Genomic DNA, 18,625 nt, shown 5'->3' on the forward strand with positions numbered 1-18,625 from the left:
TACGATCTTTAAGAATAGCAGTGAAAGACCACAAAACAGTGCATTAAGTGCAGTAAGTATGTATACAAGTAATTTTTGTTTATTTATCGAAAAATCATAAATAAAAACGATTTAGATTATGCATATCCGTTTTACATACAGATGCAGAATTACGTGTACTAGTTTATCATTTATTTAAGTATTCTATTAATATTAGCCTGCAAATGTTTCTTCTATTGTTTTTCGAAGGAGAATTTCTACCATCATCATCATCATATATAAAAAATAATTAAAACCCCTATAAACAAAAGTTAAAAGAAAACAAACTGTGTTGGCGGTAGTGAAAATTTGTTTCTTTTGAAATGTTGCTGTCAATTTTTGCGCTCGACGATCTTCATGTATCTCCAAGACGAAACACAATTGTATCAACAATTTTGCTGTTTGAAGCCGCATAGCTTTTGTAAATTAAACGCCTAATTTATTAGATGATACAGTAACTTACAAAGAAAACGAATTGCAGCAACTACACTAGCCACCACTTTCAACCTCGTGGAATCGTGTGTAAACAACTACAACTACAATATGTAATTGATATTTGGTCAATACGCTTGCCGCATGCAGATACCAAATGAATTTCGTTGGAGTTGTTTAGTATTTGATGGTATGTTATGGATAAAAGAAATAAAAAAGGGGTTCGGTTTTTTGTGTTGGTTGGCCAAAAAAAAAAAAAAGACTGAATTTCCGCGCACTTATGCCACATAGTTGTATTGATTTTGATTATCCTTGTCCCGCTCCATATAATCACGATCGATCAGTGACTCGATGCGCTTTTTCAGATCAGCAGGCTAAAAGATAACATAAGTATTTGTAAATAGTCAAATAGTTGACTCATAGTACGCACCTTAACGGGAAACGTTAGCTGGTTGAACAATTCGGTGATGAGCAAATTGTGGCTCAGTGTTTTACGCATTTTCATAATGCGAACAATGGCCGCATCAATCTGATACTGACGATCCTGAAAAACGCGCTCCTCCGTCGCCTTTTGCTCCTCATTCTATAACAGAATTGTGCATTTAGTGGGTATATTTAAATTTTTGATTGTCATTCACTAACCGTTTCCTTCATTTGTATTTGATTGATTTTGATGCGGAACAGTTTGTTGATGAACTCATTATTGAAATCAAACTGATCCCGATCCTCAATGTCGCGACCTTTGGGCGTTTTGGTAATGACACGCGCACGTCCACAGGCCAGCGATTGCAGTGTGCGCCGCAACTCACCATCCTCAATGCTGGTGGCAGCCAATATCTCCTCATAGCTCAGCGTTGGCTTATCATTGAACAACAGCAACACCAACGCTTGAAACAACGACACCATCAGCTCTTTGGGACCCTGAGCAAAGTGCGGAAGGAATAAACCTATGACAATCTGGTCTACAGTAATACAAATGGTTAACCTACCGCATCAAAGTGTGCACGCAACACGCAATTGCCCAGTGTTGGCTGCCATTGTAGCTTTCTCCCGCTGTGCTTTTCCAGATAGAACTTGTTGAATATCTGCTGGGGATTGATAAATTGCGGCGGCATTGTGACTTCAGTGGGCGCGTACGTTGGCCAGTAGCCCATAGTTAGTATGCTGACGGTTAGGTCCAGATTGGTTACATCACGATCATTGCTAAGCGTATGACCGCGAAAAGCTAAATTGACATCACGACTCAATTCCATGTCCTTGAACATGCCCTCCAGCTTGGATGTAAAACCGCCGCCGCATTCCTGTTTCAATTTTGACAGCATACTCTTCTCTGAGTCCACTGAAGCAGATTTTCCCACCAGTAAGCGCTTGGCCAAATCCTGCAAAAATCACATTATTTCATTCAATGCAAAATTATGTGTATTATATTCTTAACCTTTTTGTAGAATGCTTCAAAGACGTCCTTGCCATGTATAAAACGAAACAGAACCATGATCTTATCCAAGGTCTTTTCCAGCTCCTCATCGGTGGTACCCTTGTTGCCAGAGCGCAATTTCATGTCCACATATTTTGCTATTGAATATAAATAAATACATATTACAGCAACCTCTGTCTATTTATATACAACAAGACTATATACCAATGAGCTCCGCGGGCTTGTTTGCGCGCTGATTAATGAAGAATTCGAAGGCCTCGCGCAACGAATTCGTGAATTTCTCATTGTGCTCAAAGCAATTGCGCACAATTACATCCATTTTGTCTTTAAAGTCCAGCAGATCTTGTACCATACTTTTATCCTTCTCGGGATCAATGACAATAGTGCGTCCCTTTTTCTATAAATACAATAACAAAAATGTTAAATAAACGAACAGAGCGAATGTTTCGAGTGTCTTGCCTTGATGTAACCATTAAAATTGCCGCAAAGCTCGGATGTGCCGTTTTTGACACGACTAAGTAGGCCATACAAAAGGGTTAGATCGTTCAGTCTGTTGTCCTCTAGCAGAGAGTCAAGGCCCTTTTGCAGAATTGTTGTTAAGTGTTCGGCAAGTAGTTCCTTTTCCACATTGTATATTAAAGGATGTCTGCACAGGGATTATATCGATTAGTTTGCAAGCATATATATAAGAATAATTGATATTGTATACTTTGTGCTGGAGTCTAGATAGTGCAACAGACGCTCATTCTCTTCCGCCAGACGTTTGCTCACATGCTGTAAGTACTCGGGGACTTCCAACTCCTGCATTTTTCGTTGACTCTCAGCCTTGTACAGTTGGTTGGTCGCATCAAGGAACTTCTCCTCAAACGCACTGCTATATATCTGCAGATCACACAGCATACGCACCAAACTCTTGAGCAGTCCACGATCCACTGTTGAGCCCTGACGCTCCTTTTCGATTAGTGCCAACAGGCCGTCTACGGTGCGTTTCTGTACGAGGCTGTTCTGGGCAAAGTGTATGCGAAAGAGGTCCAGCCCCATGTCCCATATAGAGTGTATGGACGAATTTTGTAGCACATAGGTGCGATCCATATATAGAAATATGCTACGTATCATTATCATTTGCTGACAAAACGATAGCCACCAATTGTTGATTTTCTCCAGCAAGACCTAAAGAGAATTTTAATTAGTATGCAATCAACTCATACAAAGCTTTATGTATTGAAATCGGAAAATAGGTTATTTTTGGATATAATATAGTATATAAGATTATATATTTAATAGTTCGGACCACTTACTAGCTTGTCCATGCTGCCGCCAGTTAGTTCCTTAAGCTTGATGTTACGTTTGACGTGCTGCTCGGTTAGTTCCATTAGCTTGACATACAATTGTGCATCCATTTTATGACTGCACATATTTACAACGGCCTGGTAGAGTTCCTCCAGTGAATATTTGATGGGCTTGGATAGTTGTATGGCGATAACGGCCTCCTCCAGTTTCACATAAGTGTCCTCAGAATAGTTATCGGGCAGTGTGGGTTTAGCTAAACCGTATGCAAATGTTATAAATGTTGTTATCGTTATCGCTGTCGCCTCTCAGCTTACCCTTAAAGTTCTTAATAACTATCTTCTTGACATCACCCGGCTTGGTGTTGTGAATGGCGCCCATGCGGTTAAGCAGATTTGAGGTAGTTGATGCTGAACGTATATCGCTGCCATGATGCGGACCCAGTTTCGAAAAGTTTGGCAATCTTTCGCCGTTTGTGGACGCTGCTGAATTCATATTTTGGGCGGCGAAGGCGCTGCGGCCAAGGTTCGTCGTCGTAATTGCGTTGCTGCTGCTGTCGCCCTTTTTTAGACAGGAGGCAATGTTCTCGGTGTCGTGCAGTTCAGTCGTATCCATAGGCTTGTATTTCTTTGCAGCACTCATTGCTTGGAATGAGTGTGAGGTGTCCAATACGCTGGAGCTGGATGTGCTCACGGCGCTGGCGCTGCAACGAAAGTTGCTGATGGTTGCTGCTGGGCCGAGTGTTTGGTCTCCAATTAGCTGCCGGCCTAAAGATTATACTGCACAGAATGTTTTATTATTTGTCAAGCTACAAAATTTTTGCACTCGTATTGGCATAAATTTACCCCGTGCTAGTGCTAAACAAATCCGACGATATCGATATATAAAATGCCTTTCGCTAGTTTCGCACACTTCTCGCTGTCGCCATCGGCAAGAGCTGATAGCTTGGGTAAAAGGCACTTTCCTTGTTATCCAAGTGGCTTCTTGTGATCGGGCACTAAAACTACAGCGGGCAAAGATAATGATACAATATACGCGTTAATTATTTATTTGCTCTGCACAGCTCAATTTATGCATCGGAGATTAATGACAGATATCGATTAAATATCGACATACCGCCACAATCTATGCAACACTTGACGATAGTTTCGATATATTTGCGACAAGCGCATGCAAACATATGCTTGTACGACCACGACCATACGACCGTACAACCATGCTCGATCTGTATGATAAGTTCGATTCCGACCGTTTACGCGGTTACCGTTTTATTCAAAGAGCAGTTTTGTTTTTTGGTAAAAACACAACCTTATATGTATGTATATTTAATAAGCGTTGAGTTTTTCTTTTATTTGTCTTAAATATAATATCAAATATGTTTTATAGTGTAATATTAAGGTTTTGTTTGCTAAATAAATACTGAAACGTGTATACAAAATGTAAAGGGTGGTGTTTACATTAAAAAAAAATTGTATCTACAGTTTACATACATATATAATGATGATGTGTATGGGTATACAACAAAGTCAAACAAGTCCAGAACTCTTATGTTTTCTCCCTCGACAGCTCGCTTTGGAATAAGATATACATATATATGTGTGTGCTTAATCGGTAACAACTTCTAGGTACAGAGGGTTGAAATATTTACTTATATTTTTAGAGCATTATATGTATTTAATTTTTTTCTGTTTTGTTTTGTTTTTTAATATGTAATAGCATTTGGGCTTTAGTTTTAAGTTTGCAATTGAGTTAAGCTTTAATCTGAGTAAACTTTTTATTAACGTTGTTTTATAAACTTTCATTTAAATCCATCAACAGTATTACATAATTTGCATATGAGTTCCATGTAATTTAAGAAGCCTGACCAGGTCGGCTGTTTTATTTTTAGTACATATGTATATGTATATGTATATGGCAGCGTATTGTTAAGCATATCAATACATAATTTCATCATTTTTCGATTTCCATTTGAAACGCGAATGGAGTTCAACTTTTGAGGACAGCGTGATGTTTTGGCTAGCAATTAGGGTAAGTTAATTATATGATGATGATAGGTTAGCTGAAAATTTAGCCTATAACACATTTGCAGGACATATTCGGTTTGTAAAAGCAATTCAAAGCGCTTCGCCTACTTATAGTATATGCTTTAAAAAGGGTATCAATATCAATTAAATATACACAGTGCATAAGTTGCAAGTGTTTACATATAAGTGTAGTATACTTTTAATAGGTTTGCGTTTAAAAATAATGATTCGTAAATTATTTGATTTACGTTTATAGCTTGAGACACAAAGTTGTGTGTGTGTGTTTACAACAAAGTAAACAAAAAATAAATACATACAATTGTAGTTGTTGTTGTTGTGTTTTTAAAAAAAGTGTAATAAATAATATCGGGGTTTTTGTATAATACACACTCACACTCGTACACATGCGCGCACACAAACAAACTTTCAGCCTCACACACACACACACACAAATACTCAGACAAACAGGGCTGCCATTTAGTCTGGCAGCATATGTACAAAACTAACGGGAAACATGCCACGCCTCGCCGGATGACCTTCAATGATGCCCTCCATCCAATTCTCATCATCGGTGCGCTCATTAAGCACGATCAAGATTTCACCCTGTTTAAACTCCAGCTCATCATCGTTGTCCGCAACGCAATCGTACAGAGCTTCACAGCGACGCTGTCCATTCTAAAAGATTGCATGTAATTAAAGGAACTACTTGTGTTGGTCACGTTGCTTACATAGTGTAATTTGCCCACGGAGCCGACGCCACTTGCATTCTTCACCTGGTTATCGGGCGAAGAGTTGAGCCTATCATTATCGCTAGACGAGATATTCGATTCGGCAGAATGATCCAGACCGCCGCCAGAAGAGTCCATATCCGTATGCCAGGACTCGTAATCGGTGAAATTGGCGGATTGATTGATGAGCTAAGAAGCATACGCATTTGTTAGTTTAATCCGTGCAACATATGTGTATTATGTTTGAGTTAGTGGAACATATATTAAGAAAACACACAGAACACACAACATTTTTGGAGTTGGAGTTTTAGAGAGTATGCGCGCATGGAGTTAGAAGAGCTCTAGAGAAAATGCACACGGCACATTTAGTAAAAAACAAAAGAAATAAAATATATATAAACATATATATATATAGTAAGTGAACAGGAAGAACAAAACAACAACAAGAACGGCGAAATCTGTTTGATTTGTTTTGGGTTTGATTTGGATTGTCTCTGCCATTTACCGTTTCCTCGCTGGAATGCTCTAATCTCAATAAGTTTTGTTGTTTGCGCTGAAATTTGTTGGAATTACAGGAGAAATACACAGGATACATTGAAAACGAAAGTTCTCATCAACTACTCGCGCGCTCCTTGGATTCAAACTGAACCTGCAGGATGCAAAGAACTTACCTTGCGTGGCGGCGCAATGGGACCTTCATCCATTGAGCTGATGCTTTCGTTGGACTGACCATTTGGTATCTCGCGCTCTGTTGTGTGTTAAATAAAAATATATGTAATTATATTTGTAATAATGAGGTTCCATTCACTTGCCTGCAGGAGGGCCGGGCGGCGGTATTTTGGGTCTCATCAGCGCCGATTTGTCCACATGCTTCAGCGTTGGCAACTCGCCGGTGGGCGGCAGCACAAGCTTGGCACCCGCCAGATGAATATTGCGATTCAGAGACTCGCCACTTGGTGAACGCTTATGCCCAAAGGTAGTCATGGGCATCAGGCTGCTATTACTGCCATTGCCACCACCACCGACACTGCCGCCAGCACCACCACCCGCTCCACTGCCGCCGCCGCCTGTTATCCTCGGTGAGTTCTCTACGCTGCGCATGTGCGGCAGCGTGCCATACGCTACGTCCATTGACTGATTCTTGTGATTGATGGAACGTATGTCGTTGGCATCCATGTTCTGCGAATGCCTGGGCGGATGCGGCAGTGTGCCATAGAATATACTTGTCGGAGCGCCAGACAATGTGCCGGGCGGCGGTGCTGGGGCTGCGCGCTTCTTTAGCGAGTTCATGTTGGCCGTGGACGTAGATTTGCGCGCACCCGTCACATGCGCCAGCTCACTTTGCATATTCAAGCTGTTGCGAGTTCCGCGAATGTTTTGACTACAAGCGGAGCTGGGACTAGAGCCACCTCCACCTCCCCCGCCGCCGTTGCTGCTGCTGCTGCCAACACCCAAATTGTTGCCACTGCCCAAATATTGGCCAACATTCGTATGCTGCTTGGGCGAGGTGCCCGCGGATTGCGTATAGCTGGGCAGCGTAAATTGCCGGCTCGGACAATTGGCAATTGGACTAGAACTGGACTGTATGGAATCGCAAGTGGAGGAGCGTGAGCGCAACACTGGCGAGTCGCCACCAGCAAAGCTAGGTGGACGTGAGCGGGACTTCTGGAAAAGTAATATGTTTTATAATATGTATATGCAAATATTTGTGTAGTAAATAATATTAATTAATCGGATCAATTAGACTTAAAAGAAGGTATACTTACGCGCTCGTCGATGACAGTTTCATCATCGCTGAAATCCGTGGATCCATCCTCGTTGGGCAGATTCCAATCGGTATTAATGTGATCGAAGGCGCTTTTTTCCCGTTTTATGGCACATTCAATCTGTAGAGCAACAAAGATACAGCATGAACGCAACCCAAATAATTATAATGGGCATCTGCTTACCAGCTCCTTGCAGCTGTTGTGACCCATTTCTTTGGCAATGTCCAGCGCTGTTTTGTTCTGTGAGTTTCTAAGCTCATAGTCAGCGCCGGAGCGCAAAAGCAGTTTCATGCACTCGCGACGATCGTGCAGGGCGCATAGATGCAGCGGCGTATTCTTGCCGGTCACATCTAGCAGACCGGGCGGATTGGTGGCCTTGTTCAAGCCCTTGAGCGGCATATTCTGTATGAGAAAATCAACGATGTGCAGCGTTGAGCCGCCCTCGCGCAGCACAGCCAAGTGAAGGGCTGTTTCGCCCGCATCGGAGCTGGGCAAACAGCAGGTGAGATCGGCGCCCTCGGCCCAAACCTGGAGCAGTTGACTCATATCGGCATTGACGATCGCCTGCTCTAGATCGCAGCGCAGATCATTGTCATCGGCACAGGTGCGCATAACATAACGCTTGGCCACATATTTGGCGCGTATAAAATCGTATCGCTCCTCCCTGCAAAACAAAATGTGAATAATCATAAAAATAAACGATCAAGAGACCGGTCAACTTACATGCTGCTCTCATGGTTGAGTTTGCCCCGGCCCAATTTGGCCTCCATAATGTCATTCAATGTGCTGTTGCCCATGGCACGCGCTATCAAAAGATTCGCCGTAGTCAGATTGTCCAGCGTAAGGCTCTGTATGCGCGAATGATGCACGCCCAGATCGCGATGTACACCCGAGCACTGGATGCAGACGAGTATGCCAAAGTTCAAGCTAATCCAGGTGACATCGTTGCGTGAGCCACAATCGCAGCATCTGTCGTTGCCCGGCAACAGTTGCACATAACGAATCACTGTCTTTTGTAGCTCCACCAGGCTGGGACTCATCTGGGGATTGGCATGCTGAAAGGCCTTGGTCAGAGCCTTCTCCTTGCAGTTGACCAGCACAGCCATCCAGGCCTTCTGATCCGTTTCGTCTTCCGCTTGAAAGTGATACGGTCGATTGTCTAAAACAAACAACAGGCGCATTGAAAGTAAACTATTTGTGGTTGTGGTTTGAATCACTTACAGCTGATTAAATCGAAGCCGCGCTTGTCATCTGGCACCGGCTTGATCTGACAAGTGAGCAGATTGACTCGCGTCGGCGGCTTCGATTCATCCGCATGGAAAATGTCCAAGAAGCCATCGCTGGTGACACGACAACGCCGCTTTTGCCACACACGCCGCACCTTGCCCTCGCTCTTCTTGAGCAGATGACCCTGACGTGTCACGCCGTGATGCTTGTCGCCCTGCAGCTGATGCAGCGAGTAGCCGGCACCCGCACCACCGCCGCTTCGATTCTCCGAGGACGGCACATTGTCGCAACGCTCAAAATCTGGTGTGCTGCGCAACAATGTTCGCAAATCCAATAGGCTGCGCCTGTCCTCGTCCTGCTTCAGTTTGATCACATGCAGCTTGTCGCTCAGATCGCCGATGTACGTGCCAAAGTGTTCGATCGTTTGCAAGCCATCTTTAAAGTAACTGCAATGCCAATGACTCGAGTTATATAAAGTCATACACAATAGACAGTAAACAAATGCAAATGGCCACTAGACCCAATTAGCATGCAGCTCAGGCTCAGCTTGTTGCTGCCAGCTTAGCTTAGCCTGGCCCAAAACGAAAAAAAAAAGACTCACTTATTCAGCGCGTGATAATACTCGATGAAGTGCTGCAGCAGCTCAATGCCAGTTTTTGTTTTGATCTCTTTGTACTTGAGCAGATACTCGCAGGTCTGCAGCTGATAGAGGCGTCTCTCCTTTTCCATTTCATCGGCAACAACGGCAGCATCGATCTCTGTGCGCACCATGCCCGCCTCCTTGGCCTGCGCCTTTTTCTCTTTCTCGATTTTGATAAACTTGGCTTCGTAGTCTTTGGCCGCCTTATCGAAGGGCCGTTTCATATCGCCCTTAACGCCACGCAGCTCGCTCTTTAGCATCGAATCCACCGGAAACATCACAATGTTGTTGATGTTTTGCATCTGGCATTGAAAGTGGGACAACAAGATAAGTTCAGGGTTAGTCAAAGTATCAACATGTCCAGTGCTTTACTTAGTTTAAATCAAAGGCCCTATATCTGCTCTGCGAACAATAAAATCGCAGCGTTGCCACCTTGTTGTGATATTATTTTAATCAGCTAGTTCAACTATCATGAACTTTGCAATGAACTTGAAAAGAGTGGTCGATAAATATGAATATTTGCCTTAATTTCTCACTATATATATATATAATGAAGTTGAGAAAACTGACCTGAAAACTCTACATATTTATATTTATTTGTTTTTTCCCTGGTTGATCGTATTATGTACATTAAATTTTCTATTGTGTATTCTAAAGCTAACGCACTTTACAATTAATATTGTTTATCAGTTAGAAAGCAAGCTTCAAAGTTTGTTATTGTTATTTCTCTAGCACACTTACCAGTGTTTTCATCAGCGCACTGAGCTCTTTGGTGACCACAGAGAACTTGAGAAATGCGGCCCCAATATCGGGCTCATCCTGATCAATGACCTTGCCGCCCAGACGCTCCAGCGCGCGCACCATGAACATTTCATTGTCCACATGAGCTAGATATATGAAAAAAGAGTTGTATCTAAATAAGTATGAATCAATAGTTATTTCCACTTACTATTGCCAGAGTTGTGTATGGCTTTGACGGCCTTCTTTAGCTTGGTAAGGCCCTCGCGATCGAACTCCAGACGCTGCAACGACGAAAAAATACACAAATGATTGGTGCTCAAATTGATAATCTTATCTGGACTGTTATATATATTTAAACTTGAAAAGATAATTTTCCCAAAATGTGTCTTGTTCAATTTCAAGCATCAATTAATACGATGCATTTTCTAAGAGGGTTCTACTCTTAACCCCTTCACACAAACTCATGCATCTCCATGACTTGTTTAACCTCTTGACTTTTCAATTAATATTAATTCATTTCATTGAATTAGAGACGCTCGCAATCAGAGCCTGTTCTACGAAATTGAAATAAGTTTAACAAATTTTAAACCCAAGAAAACGCTTATTATTAAATGCTGCTCAATTGAGCAATTGTGGATAAGAAACCCAAGTACATTTATATTTATATGTGATAAAGTTCCTTTAAACAAAAGAATTATTATAGATATTTTGCGGTTTATGTCTTTTTATATCAAAAGCAATAATAATGCAAATAGAAAGCAAATATATGAAAAATGAAAAACAATTAAGCCAGAAGAACTTCGGAAACATTTTTGAGCATTATTGCGTCGGGCGACGCCGGTTAATTTCGACTAGTTTATATATAGAGTTAAAGCGCCTTTCCACAAAATTGAAAAAAGTACAAATATTGAACAATCGAAGAATCAATGATTAGATAAATGCTTTAGATAGTATATTTATTAGCTTATACATTAGTTTAGAAACTCTGAAAACAGCAAAACAATTGACGTTTGTAATTTCATAGTTAAGGAATTCGACATATAACAGCTAAAATAGTGCGATAAGCGAAGACTGCGAAGATGTTTAAGGCGTGCTAATAAAGATTAGTCATGTGTTCATAAACATTTGCAGCTAAGTTTATGGCAAATATTTGGAACGCAAATTGCTTAGAACAATAACAAATTAAGTTGGTCAACCCGACAACTGGTTTCCGTTTCTCTTTCTAAGCGACAAAGTCGCATTTTTTTTTTCTTTTTTATTCTTCTGTTATTCCGTTGTGTCTTGATAACAAAAGACGAAGTTCGTTAGACGCCTGGTCAAGTTACTTTTTAGCCGAAATCGCATTATATTTATATTATTATTATTATTATTATTATTATACAAATACGTATTGTGTATCAGCTGCGCTGTAAATAATAGCCTTATTGTGTGCGAGGATTTAATACTTATTTCATATAGACCAAACATAAAGGTAAATTCTATATGTATTACAGCAAAATTCTATTCTCGGCTGTGCCAAAACACAGACAAAAAGGTGTGTCTCGCGGGTTTATTTATTGATTTGCCCGTTTTTTTTTTTGTTTTTTTTTTGGGTCGAACTGTGAAACCCATCAGTGTAATTAAATATTAAACATTTAATTCGCTGTCAAACATTCGTCCGGAACAAACAAAATCAGGGCGCGCTCTCAGGTGACGTGTCTTGAAAGAAATTAGGGCTAATTTAGTGCACATTGGTACCAAATCTGTAAAACAATGTCATTTGGTTCATTGCATGAAAAGCTTTCGGGGGTTTCTTTTTTTTTTTGGGATTCTGTAAATTCCACGTAAGTATTATTCATTAGAGGTAATCTTCCCAGGTTAATAGCTGAGCAAACGCGAATTACGTTTAATTGTATTCATTTATTACAATTGCGCCAGCTTAAAGCTTTAGGCTAGCTTAATTTACCATTTTACAGAGCTTTTATTCAACGTCAAGCTTTTAAGCTCAAATTAAAATGAAGCACATCTATGTTATATATGCCCGAAGACCACGGTGCGTCTTCTGACTGCAATGGCTAATTTTAGCAAAGGAATTAGAGCGCAGAGATTTCGACGAGAAATGTTTTAGGGAACTGCCAAGGCATAGCCGATTTTTATGCGTAATCAAATGTGGACGCGCACATTTGATAAGCTTCGATCGCGGGAATGCAACAGCTTTAAGCTAAATATGCGACACATATGCTGACGTCTGCTTTATCATTCGCCTTTCCGCCCGCACTTGCCCTTATCACAGCAAACGCATAACAATGTGTATGTGTGTGCGTGTGTGCATGTGTGTGTGTGTGTGTTTTTTTTTATGGGGAGTAACAGCAGCTGCAATGACTAAAAATAAAGTATTGCGTTGTCGAGTGGCCACGCCAAAAGCGGCTAGTGGGCGGAGGGTTGGAATTCAACGGGCCAGCTGCATTGATTTGAGAATGTGCACTTTCATTATTTATGACTTTTAATGTAGGGAGAAGACAAAACCACCTGCAATTGCCGCCGCCGACGACGTCATCGTAGAACAAATGCAAATTGTATGGCAACCCCGCAAATGGAGCGAACGGGGGGGTGTGTACAGGGTGTGGGGGTTTAGTTGGCGCAGCGCCAATTTAATGCAATACCTATTTGTTTTAATTTTTGCTTTCCATGGGCCCCACTGTGAAAGTACATAATAAACAATTTTTTTGTTTGTGGGGGAGAGTATATAAGACGGCACAGTATATGCAGTAAATGTGTGTGCATGCAATTTATAGCGCTGGATCATTGATTAGCTACCTTGAACTTATGTGAGCGGGTGAGCGAGAGAGAGAGAGAGTGTGAGAGTTAATGCTTACCTCTTCCAATATGCTAATCGTTTGACGGCAATCCGGCATGCGGGACGCAAAGGTGGAGGTGGTGGGCGAATTGTAATCATCGCGCGTCTCCTCCACGAACTCGGAGATGCCAATTAATGCTGGCGGCATTTTTATATTGTTGTTGCTTTAATTGCTTCTGGGCACACTTTTTGTATGTGTTTTTTTTTTTGTTTTCGCACACTTGAAAACAGCACAACGGGCGCAGGCGAACTTCAAGGACACCCAGGCAACAACAACAACAACAAAAAACGAGAAATGACGACTGCAAGGCAAAGCAGAAATACGACGCGGACACGAATGTGTTTTGTGTGCCGTTTTTGAGTTGTAGCAGCAGACGGCACAGCTGCTGCTGCTGCGGGCAACAATAAAGGATCACACGACGAGGCAACAGGAATAAACAGGATAACAACGACAACGTTTACGATGCCTTCTCCTCTTCGTGTTTGGTGTGCGTCCCCGCGTCTATGTGATTGTTTGTGCGTGAGATAGTACGTTTGTATTGGTATTGGTGTAGGCACGTACGTCTGTATGAGAGCAACTATTGCTCTCTTCCTTCTGCAGCAATTTTCACGTTACTCCTTTTGATATTGTACACTTTCACACACGCTGCCGTTGCACATTTGATTTACGCACACATTTTTTGTTGTTTGCCGTACAATTTTTTAGGCGCGCCACCTGATCGCCTCATCTTGCAGCAAAATTCGAGTCGCAGTCGCAGTCGAAGCGCAATTAATGTTACAGTAGTAGAGAAATGCGCCGCGCATATTTACACACAACAACTGTTTTGTCACATTGCTAACACTCATCAATTATTGTTAACAATTGGGCATAGTTAGTGGCGATTTTTAAATTTAGTTACGACGAGCCCGGGCCGGAGTAAAATTAAATATTATTAATATTGCAATTTTTTGCTGCTCTGCTGGCGTCGTCGTCGTCGCGTACAATGTAGCAGTGTTGTCCATACTTTATGTTCAGGAAAGTACTAAATATGCCTGAAATATACAAATCGTACAGCCAGCACAGCGGCTATGAGTTTTAGGGCTGCACACTCAAAAAGCTGTTGAACAAAGCTGGTTCTCAAATGGATAGATCCCAAAGAAGTGTTATATAAGGTCTTTAAAAACAATGCCTCTTAAATAACACATTTTGAACCATTGCTATAAATTCGTTAATTTTTCACATAAATACCGCCTCAATAGTTTGTTACACATACAGTAACTTTATAAATAAATAGAATGCAGCCGATATATTTGTGCACCTATATAGCAAGAACGATACGCTGCATACCTGCCCTGAACTGGCTAAATAGAACTGCAGAAAAATAGTTCAATTACCCAGTTCCATGAACTCGTTTGTGTTCACTCAGTACTGAACAAGCGAGCACTGCAATATATTTCCTTTTTGCTTCTGAAACATACATATATATTTTGTACATTAATAATAACAAATGGCTGGTAAACGGCAAGCTACATCGAATCTGAACCACGATAACTGGGATCAAGAGGATGAGCCAGAGGAGCGCGGCACATTCCGAACGGCGCCACCGGAAGAACTAAAAGCACGCGTTATCAAGAAGGCAACAAGGCGCAAGGCGGCTATCGGCTCGGCAGACGCCGACGATGCCGGCGAGAGTCCCGGCAGAAGTGTATTTAGCGGCTTTTCAGGTGCGTTCAAGTTATTCAAAGTGGGTTTGTTTCATTGATAACACTTGTTGGCGTTTAGGTTTTGGCAAGCCTGCAGCAGCCGCAGCCACCGGCACTCCGTTTGCATTCCTGTCTAACTTGCCGGCTGCGGCTGCAACTGCAACGTTCGCTGAGAGCTCCCCAAAGCCAAGCACGAGCATCAGCACCACCAAGGATGATGCAGCAATAACACCACCACCAGCCAAACGATTAACAGTTGAAGCAAATATCAAGAATGATTTAACGAGCAACTCCCTGTCCAGCAGCAGTCCCAGCACAACCCGAGCAGTCGCAACAACTTCCATTTTTGGCAATACATCAGCTAACGATCCAACAACAATGTTTCCCAAGACACCCGTCTCGATGTTCAAGTCGGCGGTGCCCGCGGAGAAGACAACAGCGGGCAATGCAATCACCGCCTCATTGGAATATCGCGATAATGTGGCTGAATTGAACATGGCCGTGATGAAATTCCTGCAAGAGCATATGGACAAGAATCCCTATTGTTTACTGAGCCCAGTATTCGACAGCTACGACAAGTACGCAAAGGAGTTGCGACAGAAGGATGAAGCCAAAAGTAATGCCACGTCAAGCCTGACGAAGACGCCTTCGCCATCAACAAAAGCAGAAACAACAACAGTTGCAGCACCAACAACAAAAACAACAGCAGCAGCAGTAACACCGAAACCACCAACAATAACGCCAGCAGCAGCGGCATTTGCAACGACCGCACCTGCTGCTGGCTTCTTCTTTGGCAAACCCACCACAACGACTGCCACCGGGACAACTTTACCGTCCTTGTCCTTTGGCAAAAAGCCAAATTGCACAATTACCAGTGGCGGCACCACAACCACTGTGACGGCGCCGCTCTTTTCCTTTGGCAATATACAAAAGCCAAGCACCACACCAACCAAGTCTGAGGCAACGTCCAGCACAGCTTCGCCGGCCAGCATTTTCAGTTTTGGAGTCAAACCGGCAACAACGGCTGCGAGCAACAAAACGGATTCACCCAAGCAGGGCTTTTTCTTTGGCGGCCAAGAAGCAGCTGCGGCTGCTGCTGCCGCCACCGCCACCTCGCCGCCTAAAACGAACGGTTTCAGTTTCGGCTTGAAGTCAGATGATAAGCCATCCACATCGGTCTTTACCGGTTTCGGCAAGCCTCCCGGCGAGACAAAATTGCCAGCTCCCAGCACTGGATTCTCCTTTACAAGTGGCACAACGCCATTTTCCTTTGGCAATGTAAAGCCGCCGACAGCCAGCGAAAGTGCTGAAACCAATGCAGATAACGAAGACGAGGATAGGCCGCCGGTAGTTGAATTTAATAAGGTAAAACTCGATACTTTCAGGTAGTTTACGAGCTAGCTTAACTAGGGTCAATCCCTTTTTTTTTTTGACACCATTCAGGTCGTTGAGGACGATGCCATATTCTCGAAACGCTGCAAGGTGTTTGTGAAAAAGGACAAGGACTTTGTTGATCGCGGCGTGGGCACGTTGTATTTGAAGCCCGTTAAGGATTCGGAGAAAACACAGATGCTGGTGCGTGCCGATACCAATCTGGGCAATATACTGGTCAATCTGATACTAACCGATGGTCTGCCATGCCAGCGCATGGGCAAAAACAATGTCATGATGGTGTGCATACCCACGCCAGAAGAGCCCAAGGCATTGTCCATGCTGTTGCGCGTAAAGACCGGCGAAGAGGCCGACGAGCTATTGGAGCAAATTAAAAAGCATACAGTCTGAAACATTCACTAGATGAGGGAATTCAAACTCACGTACACATTTATGTTATTTGATCGTTTACATAAACAAACTATGAAAATATAAACGCATGGAAATGTAAGGAAAAACAATAAACCCTTGTTAATCCACAGAGGCCACAATTACCTTAGCGTCGATTAGCTCTCTGAAGTTAACAGTTAAAACGCGCGACGAAGTGTCCGAGTCATCCAAGCAGCTAGAATATTGGTGTAGTAAGTGACGAGCACCGTTTGGACATGCTGTAATTATTTGAATTCAAAAACGGCTATCTTATGGCTTTATTCAAGTTACATACCGATAACGTCAATGGTCATGGATCTCGTGCGACGATTGATATAGTTACAGGTGCCAGCTATGTAATCGGTGTTCGCGGCAGGCTGTTGTACGCCCTTTGATTTGGCCAGCTTAAAGATGACAGTTTCGCCCACATTCGGTAGATTCGTTAGGGGCGCCGCATTCTTCAACATGTCCGCAATAATATCCAATGTATCATCCTTTTTTACAGGCACTGGCTGTACATCCGAGTCTGAGTCGTCTATATTTGTGTCATCCAGCACCATAACATCGTCCTCAGAGTCTGAGTCCAATAAGCTCTGCGTTGGCTCCTCGGCAATCGAGTTATCCTGTAGCTCTGGGCTATCTTGCTTTATTTGTGCGCTTTCTGGACCAAGCTGGGGCGGAGTAGCTGGCTTTGTTTCCTCTTGTACTACTTCTTCTTGCTCTACTTCAGCTGCCTCTACAATTTCGGCTGATATGGCTGGTTCCAACGGTTCAAACACCACTTGCTCAATTTCCTTTGGTGCGGCCAGCGCCACGCTTAGCTTTGTTGCAGGGATTACAATTTCTTCTATGATTTTGATGGGCTCTGATTTGCGTGGTAGCTTCAAGACGCGCCCCGCATTACAGTCCAGCTCCATCAGCAGGCTACGAAATTCAACTTCCTGCACCACCGGCTCAACCCGATAGCTCGTCTCCACGGCTGTGATATCTGCTGGCTCGTTTTCCTCTTCATCATCTTTGTATATTATGTGATTATTCGAGTTATTTTGCTTCTTAATGCTACTGAGATTCTTTGATTGGTTTGGCGTGCTGGGCGCAGTAACGGTGACTGCCGATTTATTATGCTCTATACAGCTGATCTCTGGCGCTTGTGGATCCTCTTCAAATGATTCAATCGAGCGCTTGGACTTATTTCCCTTAACACTTTTCTCACTATTCCCATTTGTGTTTTCTATTTGTACTGTGGGTTCCCCAAATCTTGTTTCATCTTTTTTAAAATTTTTGCTCTTCGAGCGCTTGGGTAGATTTGGCGTGGAGCTTATTAATTCTTTTTCCGATTCAGCCGATCGATTTTTTCGCTTTTTGCTAGTTTCGGCAAAGCACGAGGGGTCCTCTACCCCATCCCTAGAACTTTTGCTGGGCACGTCGAGCTGAAAGGCTTTTAGCGACTGCGCTGATTTGATTACTTTGATGGACTCCTTTGGTGGCACATAGCATCCATCGTGGGTTAACAAGCTTATGTCCTTCTATAAGAAATTTATTGAAATAAATATATAAATTCCAATAGCCAGTAACTGCAACTGAACATACCAGGTAGAACAGCTTCTGGATATGATCTTGTAATTCCTTGACATTCTCCCATGTGACATCAACCAAAACCAAGGAGCAGCTGCGTGCATCGCTGAAGAAGTTGGATAGATCCACTTTTATAGGAAAATTGTGCATCCTAAAATTGTTGTATACAGGTTTAAAAGAGCATACAAACAGCCGTGTGTACACACTGGTCTATCGGTAGCATATCGATAATAAATATTTATCGAGTGACAATTACTTCAATTGACCTTTGGCAAATACTTACCTCGTATGCTCGTTATTCAGCTGTTTCAATAGTTCAGTTCCCAAATCACTTCTAACACATTCCATTACAATCTCAATTAATGAAACATCAAAGTCAGAAGGAATTACCTGGATTGGTGAGAGGCGCGTAGAACGGCGTTATTCGATAAAA

The 18,625-nt window shown here is 42.6% G+C and overlaps 4 protein-coding genes across 7 annotated transcripts; 1 reads left to right on the forward strand and 3 right to left on the reverse strand.

Annotated features, from left to right (window-relative positions):
* Positions 1 to 87: 87 nt before the first annotated feature.
* LOC115760636 (cullin-4A) lies at positions 88 to 4,235 on the reverse strand. 2 transcript variants are annotated; one of them, XM_030702096.1, is made up of 11 exons: positions 4,018 to 4,235; positions 3,490 to 3,951; positions 3,184 to 3,428; positions 2,595 to 3,055; positions 2,345 to 2,531; positions 2,090 to 2,282; positions 1,886 to 2,022; positions 1,440 to 1,829; positions 1,093 to 1,371; positions 881 to 1,033; positions 729 to 824 (listed from the first exon to the last, which is right to left on the reverse strand). In XM_030702096.1, exons 2-11 carry the CDS (start codon positions 3,812 to 3,814, stop codon positions 729 to 731), a joined length of 2,466 nt encoding a protein of 821 aa, XP_030557956.1. In that variant the 5' UTR covers positions 3,815 to 3,951; positions 4,018 to 4,235. The 2 variants fall into 2 exon arrangements, with proteins under 2 accessions (XP_030557965.1, XP_030557956.1); XM_030702105.1 differs by lacking the exon at positions 4,018 to 4,235 and having other exon boundaries at positions 88 to 824; positions 3,490 to 3,814.
* Positions 4,236 to 5,588: 1,353 nt separating this feature from the next.
* On the reverse strand, positions 5,589 to 14,068 carry LOC115759759 (arfGAP with SH3 domain, ANK repeat and PH domain-containing protein). 3 transcript variants are annotated; one of them, XM_030700824.1, is made up of 13 exons: positions 13,154 to 14,068; positions 10,507 to 10,579; positions 10,299 to 10,444; positions 9,519 to 9,859; positions 8,912 to 9,363; positions 8,414 to 8,849; positions 7,874 to 8,354; positions 7,691 to 7,810; positions 6,737 to 7,586; positions 6,596 to 6,672; positions 6,430 to 6,477; positions 5,925 to 6,113; positions 5,589 to 5,871 (listed from the first exon to the last, which is right to left on the reverse strand). In XM_030700824.1, exons 1-13 carry the CDS (start codon positions 13,280 to 13,282, stop codon positions 5,674 to 5,676), a joined length of 3,540 nt encoding a protein of 1,179 aa, XP_030556684.1. In that variant the 5' UTR covers positions 13,283 to 14,068; the 3' UTR covers positions 5,589 to 5,673. The 3 variants fall into 3 exon arrangements, with proteins under 3 accessions (XP_030556684.1, XP_030556675.1, XP_030556694.1); XM_030700815.1 differs by having other exon boundaries at positions 6,737 to 7,589; XM_030700834.1 differs by lacking the exon at positions 6,430 to 6,477 and having other exon boundaries at positions 6,737 to 7,589; positions 13,154 to 14,067.
* A 491-nt stretch (positions 14,069 to 14,559) lies between these two features.
* LOC115764995 (nuclear pore complex protein Nup50) lies at positions 14,560 to 16,700 on the forward strand. The gene is made up of 3 exons (XM_030708336.1): positions 14,560 to 14,838; positions 14,897 to 16,182; positions 16,261 to 16,700. Exons 1-3 carry the CDS (start codon positions 14,622 to 14,624, stop codon positions 16,597 to 16,599), a joined length of 1,842 nt encoding a protein of 613 aa, XP_030564196.1. The 5' UTR covers positions 14,560 to 14,621; the 3' UTR covers positions 16,600 to 16,700.
* LOC115765001 (coilin) lies at positions 16,700 to 18,582 on the reverse strand. The gene is made up of 4 exons (XM_030708350.1): positions 18,476 to 18,582; positions 18,208 to 18,343; positions 16,913 to 18,143; positions 16,700 to 16,856 (listed from the first exon to the last, which is right to left on the reverse strand). Exons 1-4 carry the CDS (start codon positions 18,538 to 18,540, stop codon positions 16,720 to 16,722), a joined length of 1,569 nt encoding a protein of 522 aa, XP_030564210.1. The 5' UTR covers positions 18,541 to 18,582; the 3' UTR covers positions 16,700 to 16,719.
* Between the last annotated feature and the right edge of the window lie 43 nt (positions 18,583 to 18,625).

This window comes from Drosophila novamexicana, unplaced genomic scaffold, assembly GCF_003285875.2.
Source record: "Drosophila novamexicana strain 15010-1031.04,08,12 unplaced genomic scaffold, DnovRS2.1 tig00000008-arrow-pilon, whole genome shotgun sequence".
NCBI classification, from domain to species: Eukaryota; Metazoa; Arthropoda; class Insecta; order Diptera; family Drosophilidae; genus Drosophila; species Drosophila novamexicana.

Bases quoted from the DNA above. Each gene is read 5' to 3' on its own strand.
- LOC115760636 (XM_030702105.1), bottom strand. From the start codon at position 3,814: ATGAGTGCTGCAAAGAAATACAAGCCTATGGATACGACTGAACTGCAC. The intron at 2,023-2,089 runs GTATATAGTCTT...TATATTCAATAG, and splicing joins CAAGCCCGCGGAGCTCATTG to CAAAATATGTGGACATGAAA. The intron at 825-880 runs GTGCGTACTATG...GTTATCTTTTAG, and splicing joins AGCTAACGTTTCCCGTTAAG to CCTGCTGATCTGAAAAAGCG.
- LOC115759759 (XM_030700815.1), bottom strand. From the start codon at position 13,282: ATGCCGCCAGCATTAATTGGCATCTCCGAGTTCGTGGAGGAGACGCGC. The intron at 9,860-10,298 runs GTAAGTGTGCTA...TTTCAATGCCAG, and splicing joins GTGCGCTGATGAAAACACTG to ATGCAAAACATCAACAACAT. The intron at 6,673-6,736 runs GCAAGTGAATGG...AACACACAACAG, and splicing joins GCCGCCCGGCCCTCCTGCAG to AGCGCGAGATACCAAATGGT.
- LOC115764995 (XM_030708336.1), top strand. From the start codon at position 14,622: ATGGCTGGTAAACGGCAAGCTACATCGAATCTGAACCACGATAACTGG. The intron at 14,839-14,896 runs GTGCGTTCAAGT...GTTGGCGTTTAG, and splicing joins TGTATTTAGCGGCTTTTCAG to GTTTTGGCAAGCCTGCAGCA. The intron at 16,183-16,260 runs GTAAAACTCGAT...GACACCATTCAG, and splicing joins CGGTAGTTGAATTTAATAAG to GTCGTTGAGGACGATGCCAT.
- LOC115765001 (XM_030708350.1), bottom strand. From the start codon at position 18,540: ATGGAATGTGTTAGAAGTGATTTGGGAACTGAACTATTGAAACAGCTG. The intron at 18,344-18,475 runs GTAAGTATTTGC...CAACAATTTTAG, and splicing joins CTGAATAACGAGCATACGAG to GATGCACAATTTTCCTATAA. The intron at 16,857-16,912 runs GTATGTAACTTG...AAATAATTACAG, and splicing joins CATGACCATTGACGTTATCG to CATGTCCAAACGGTGCTCGT.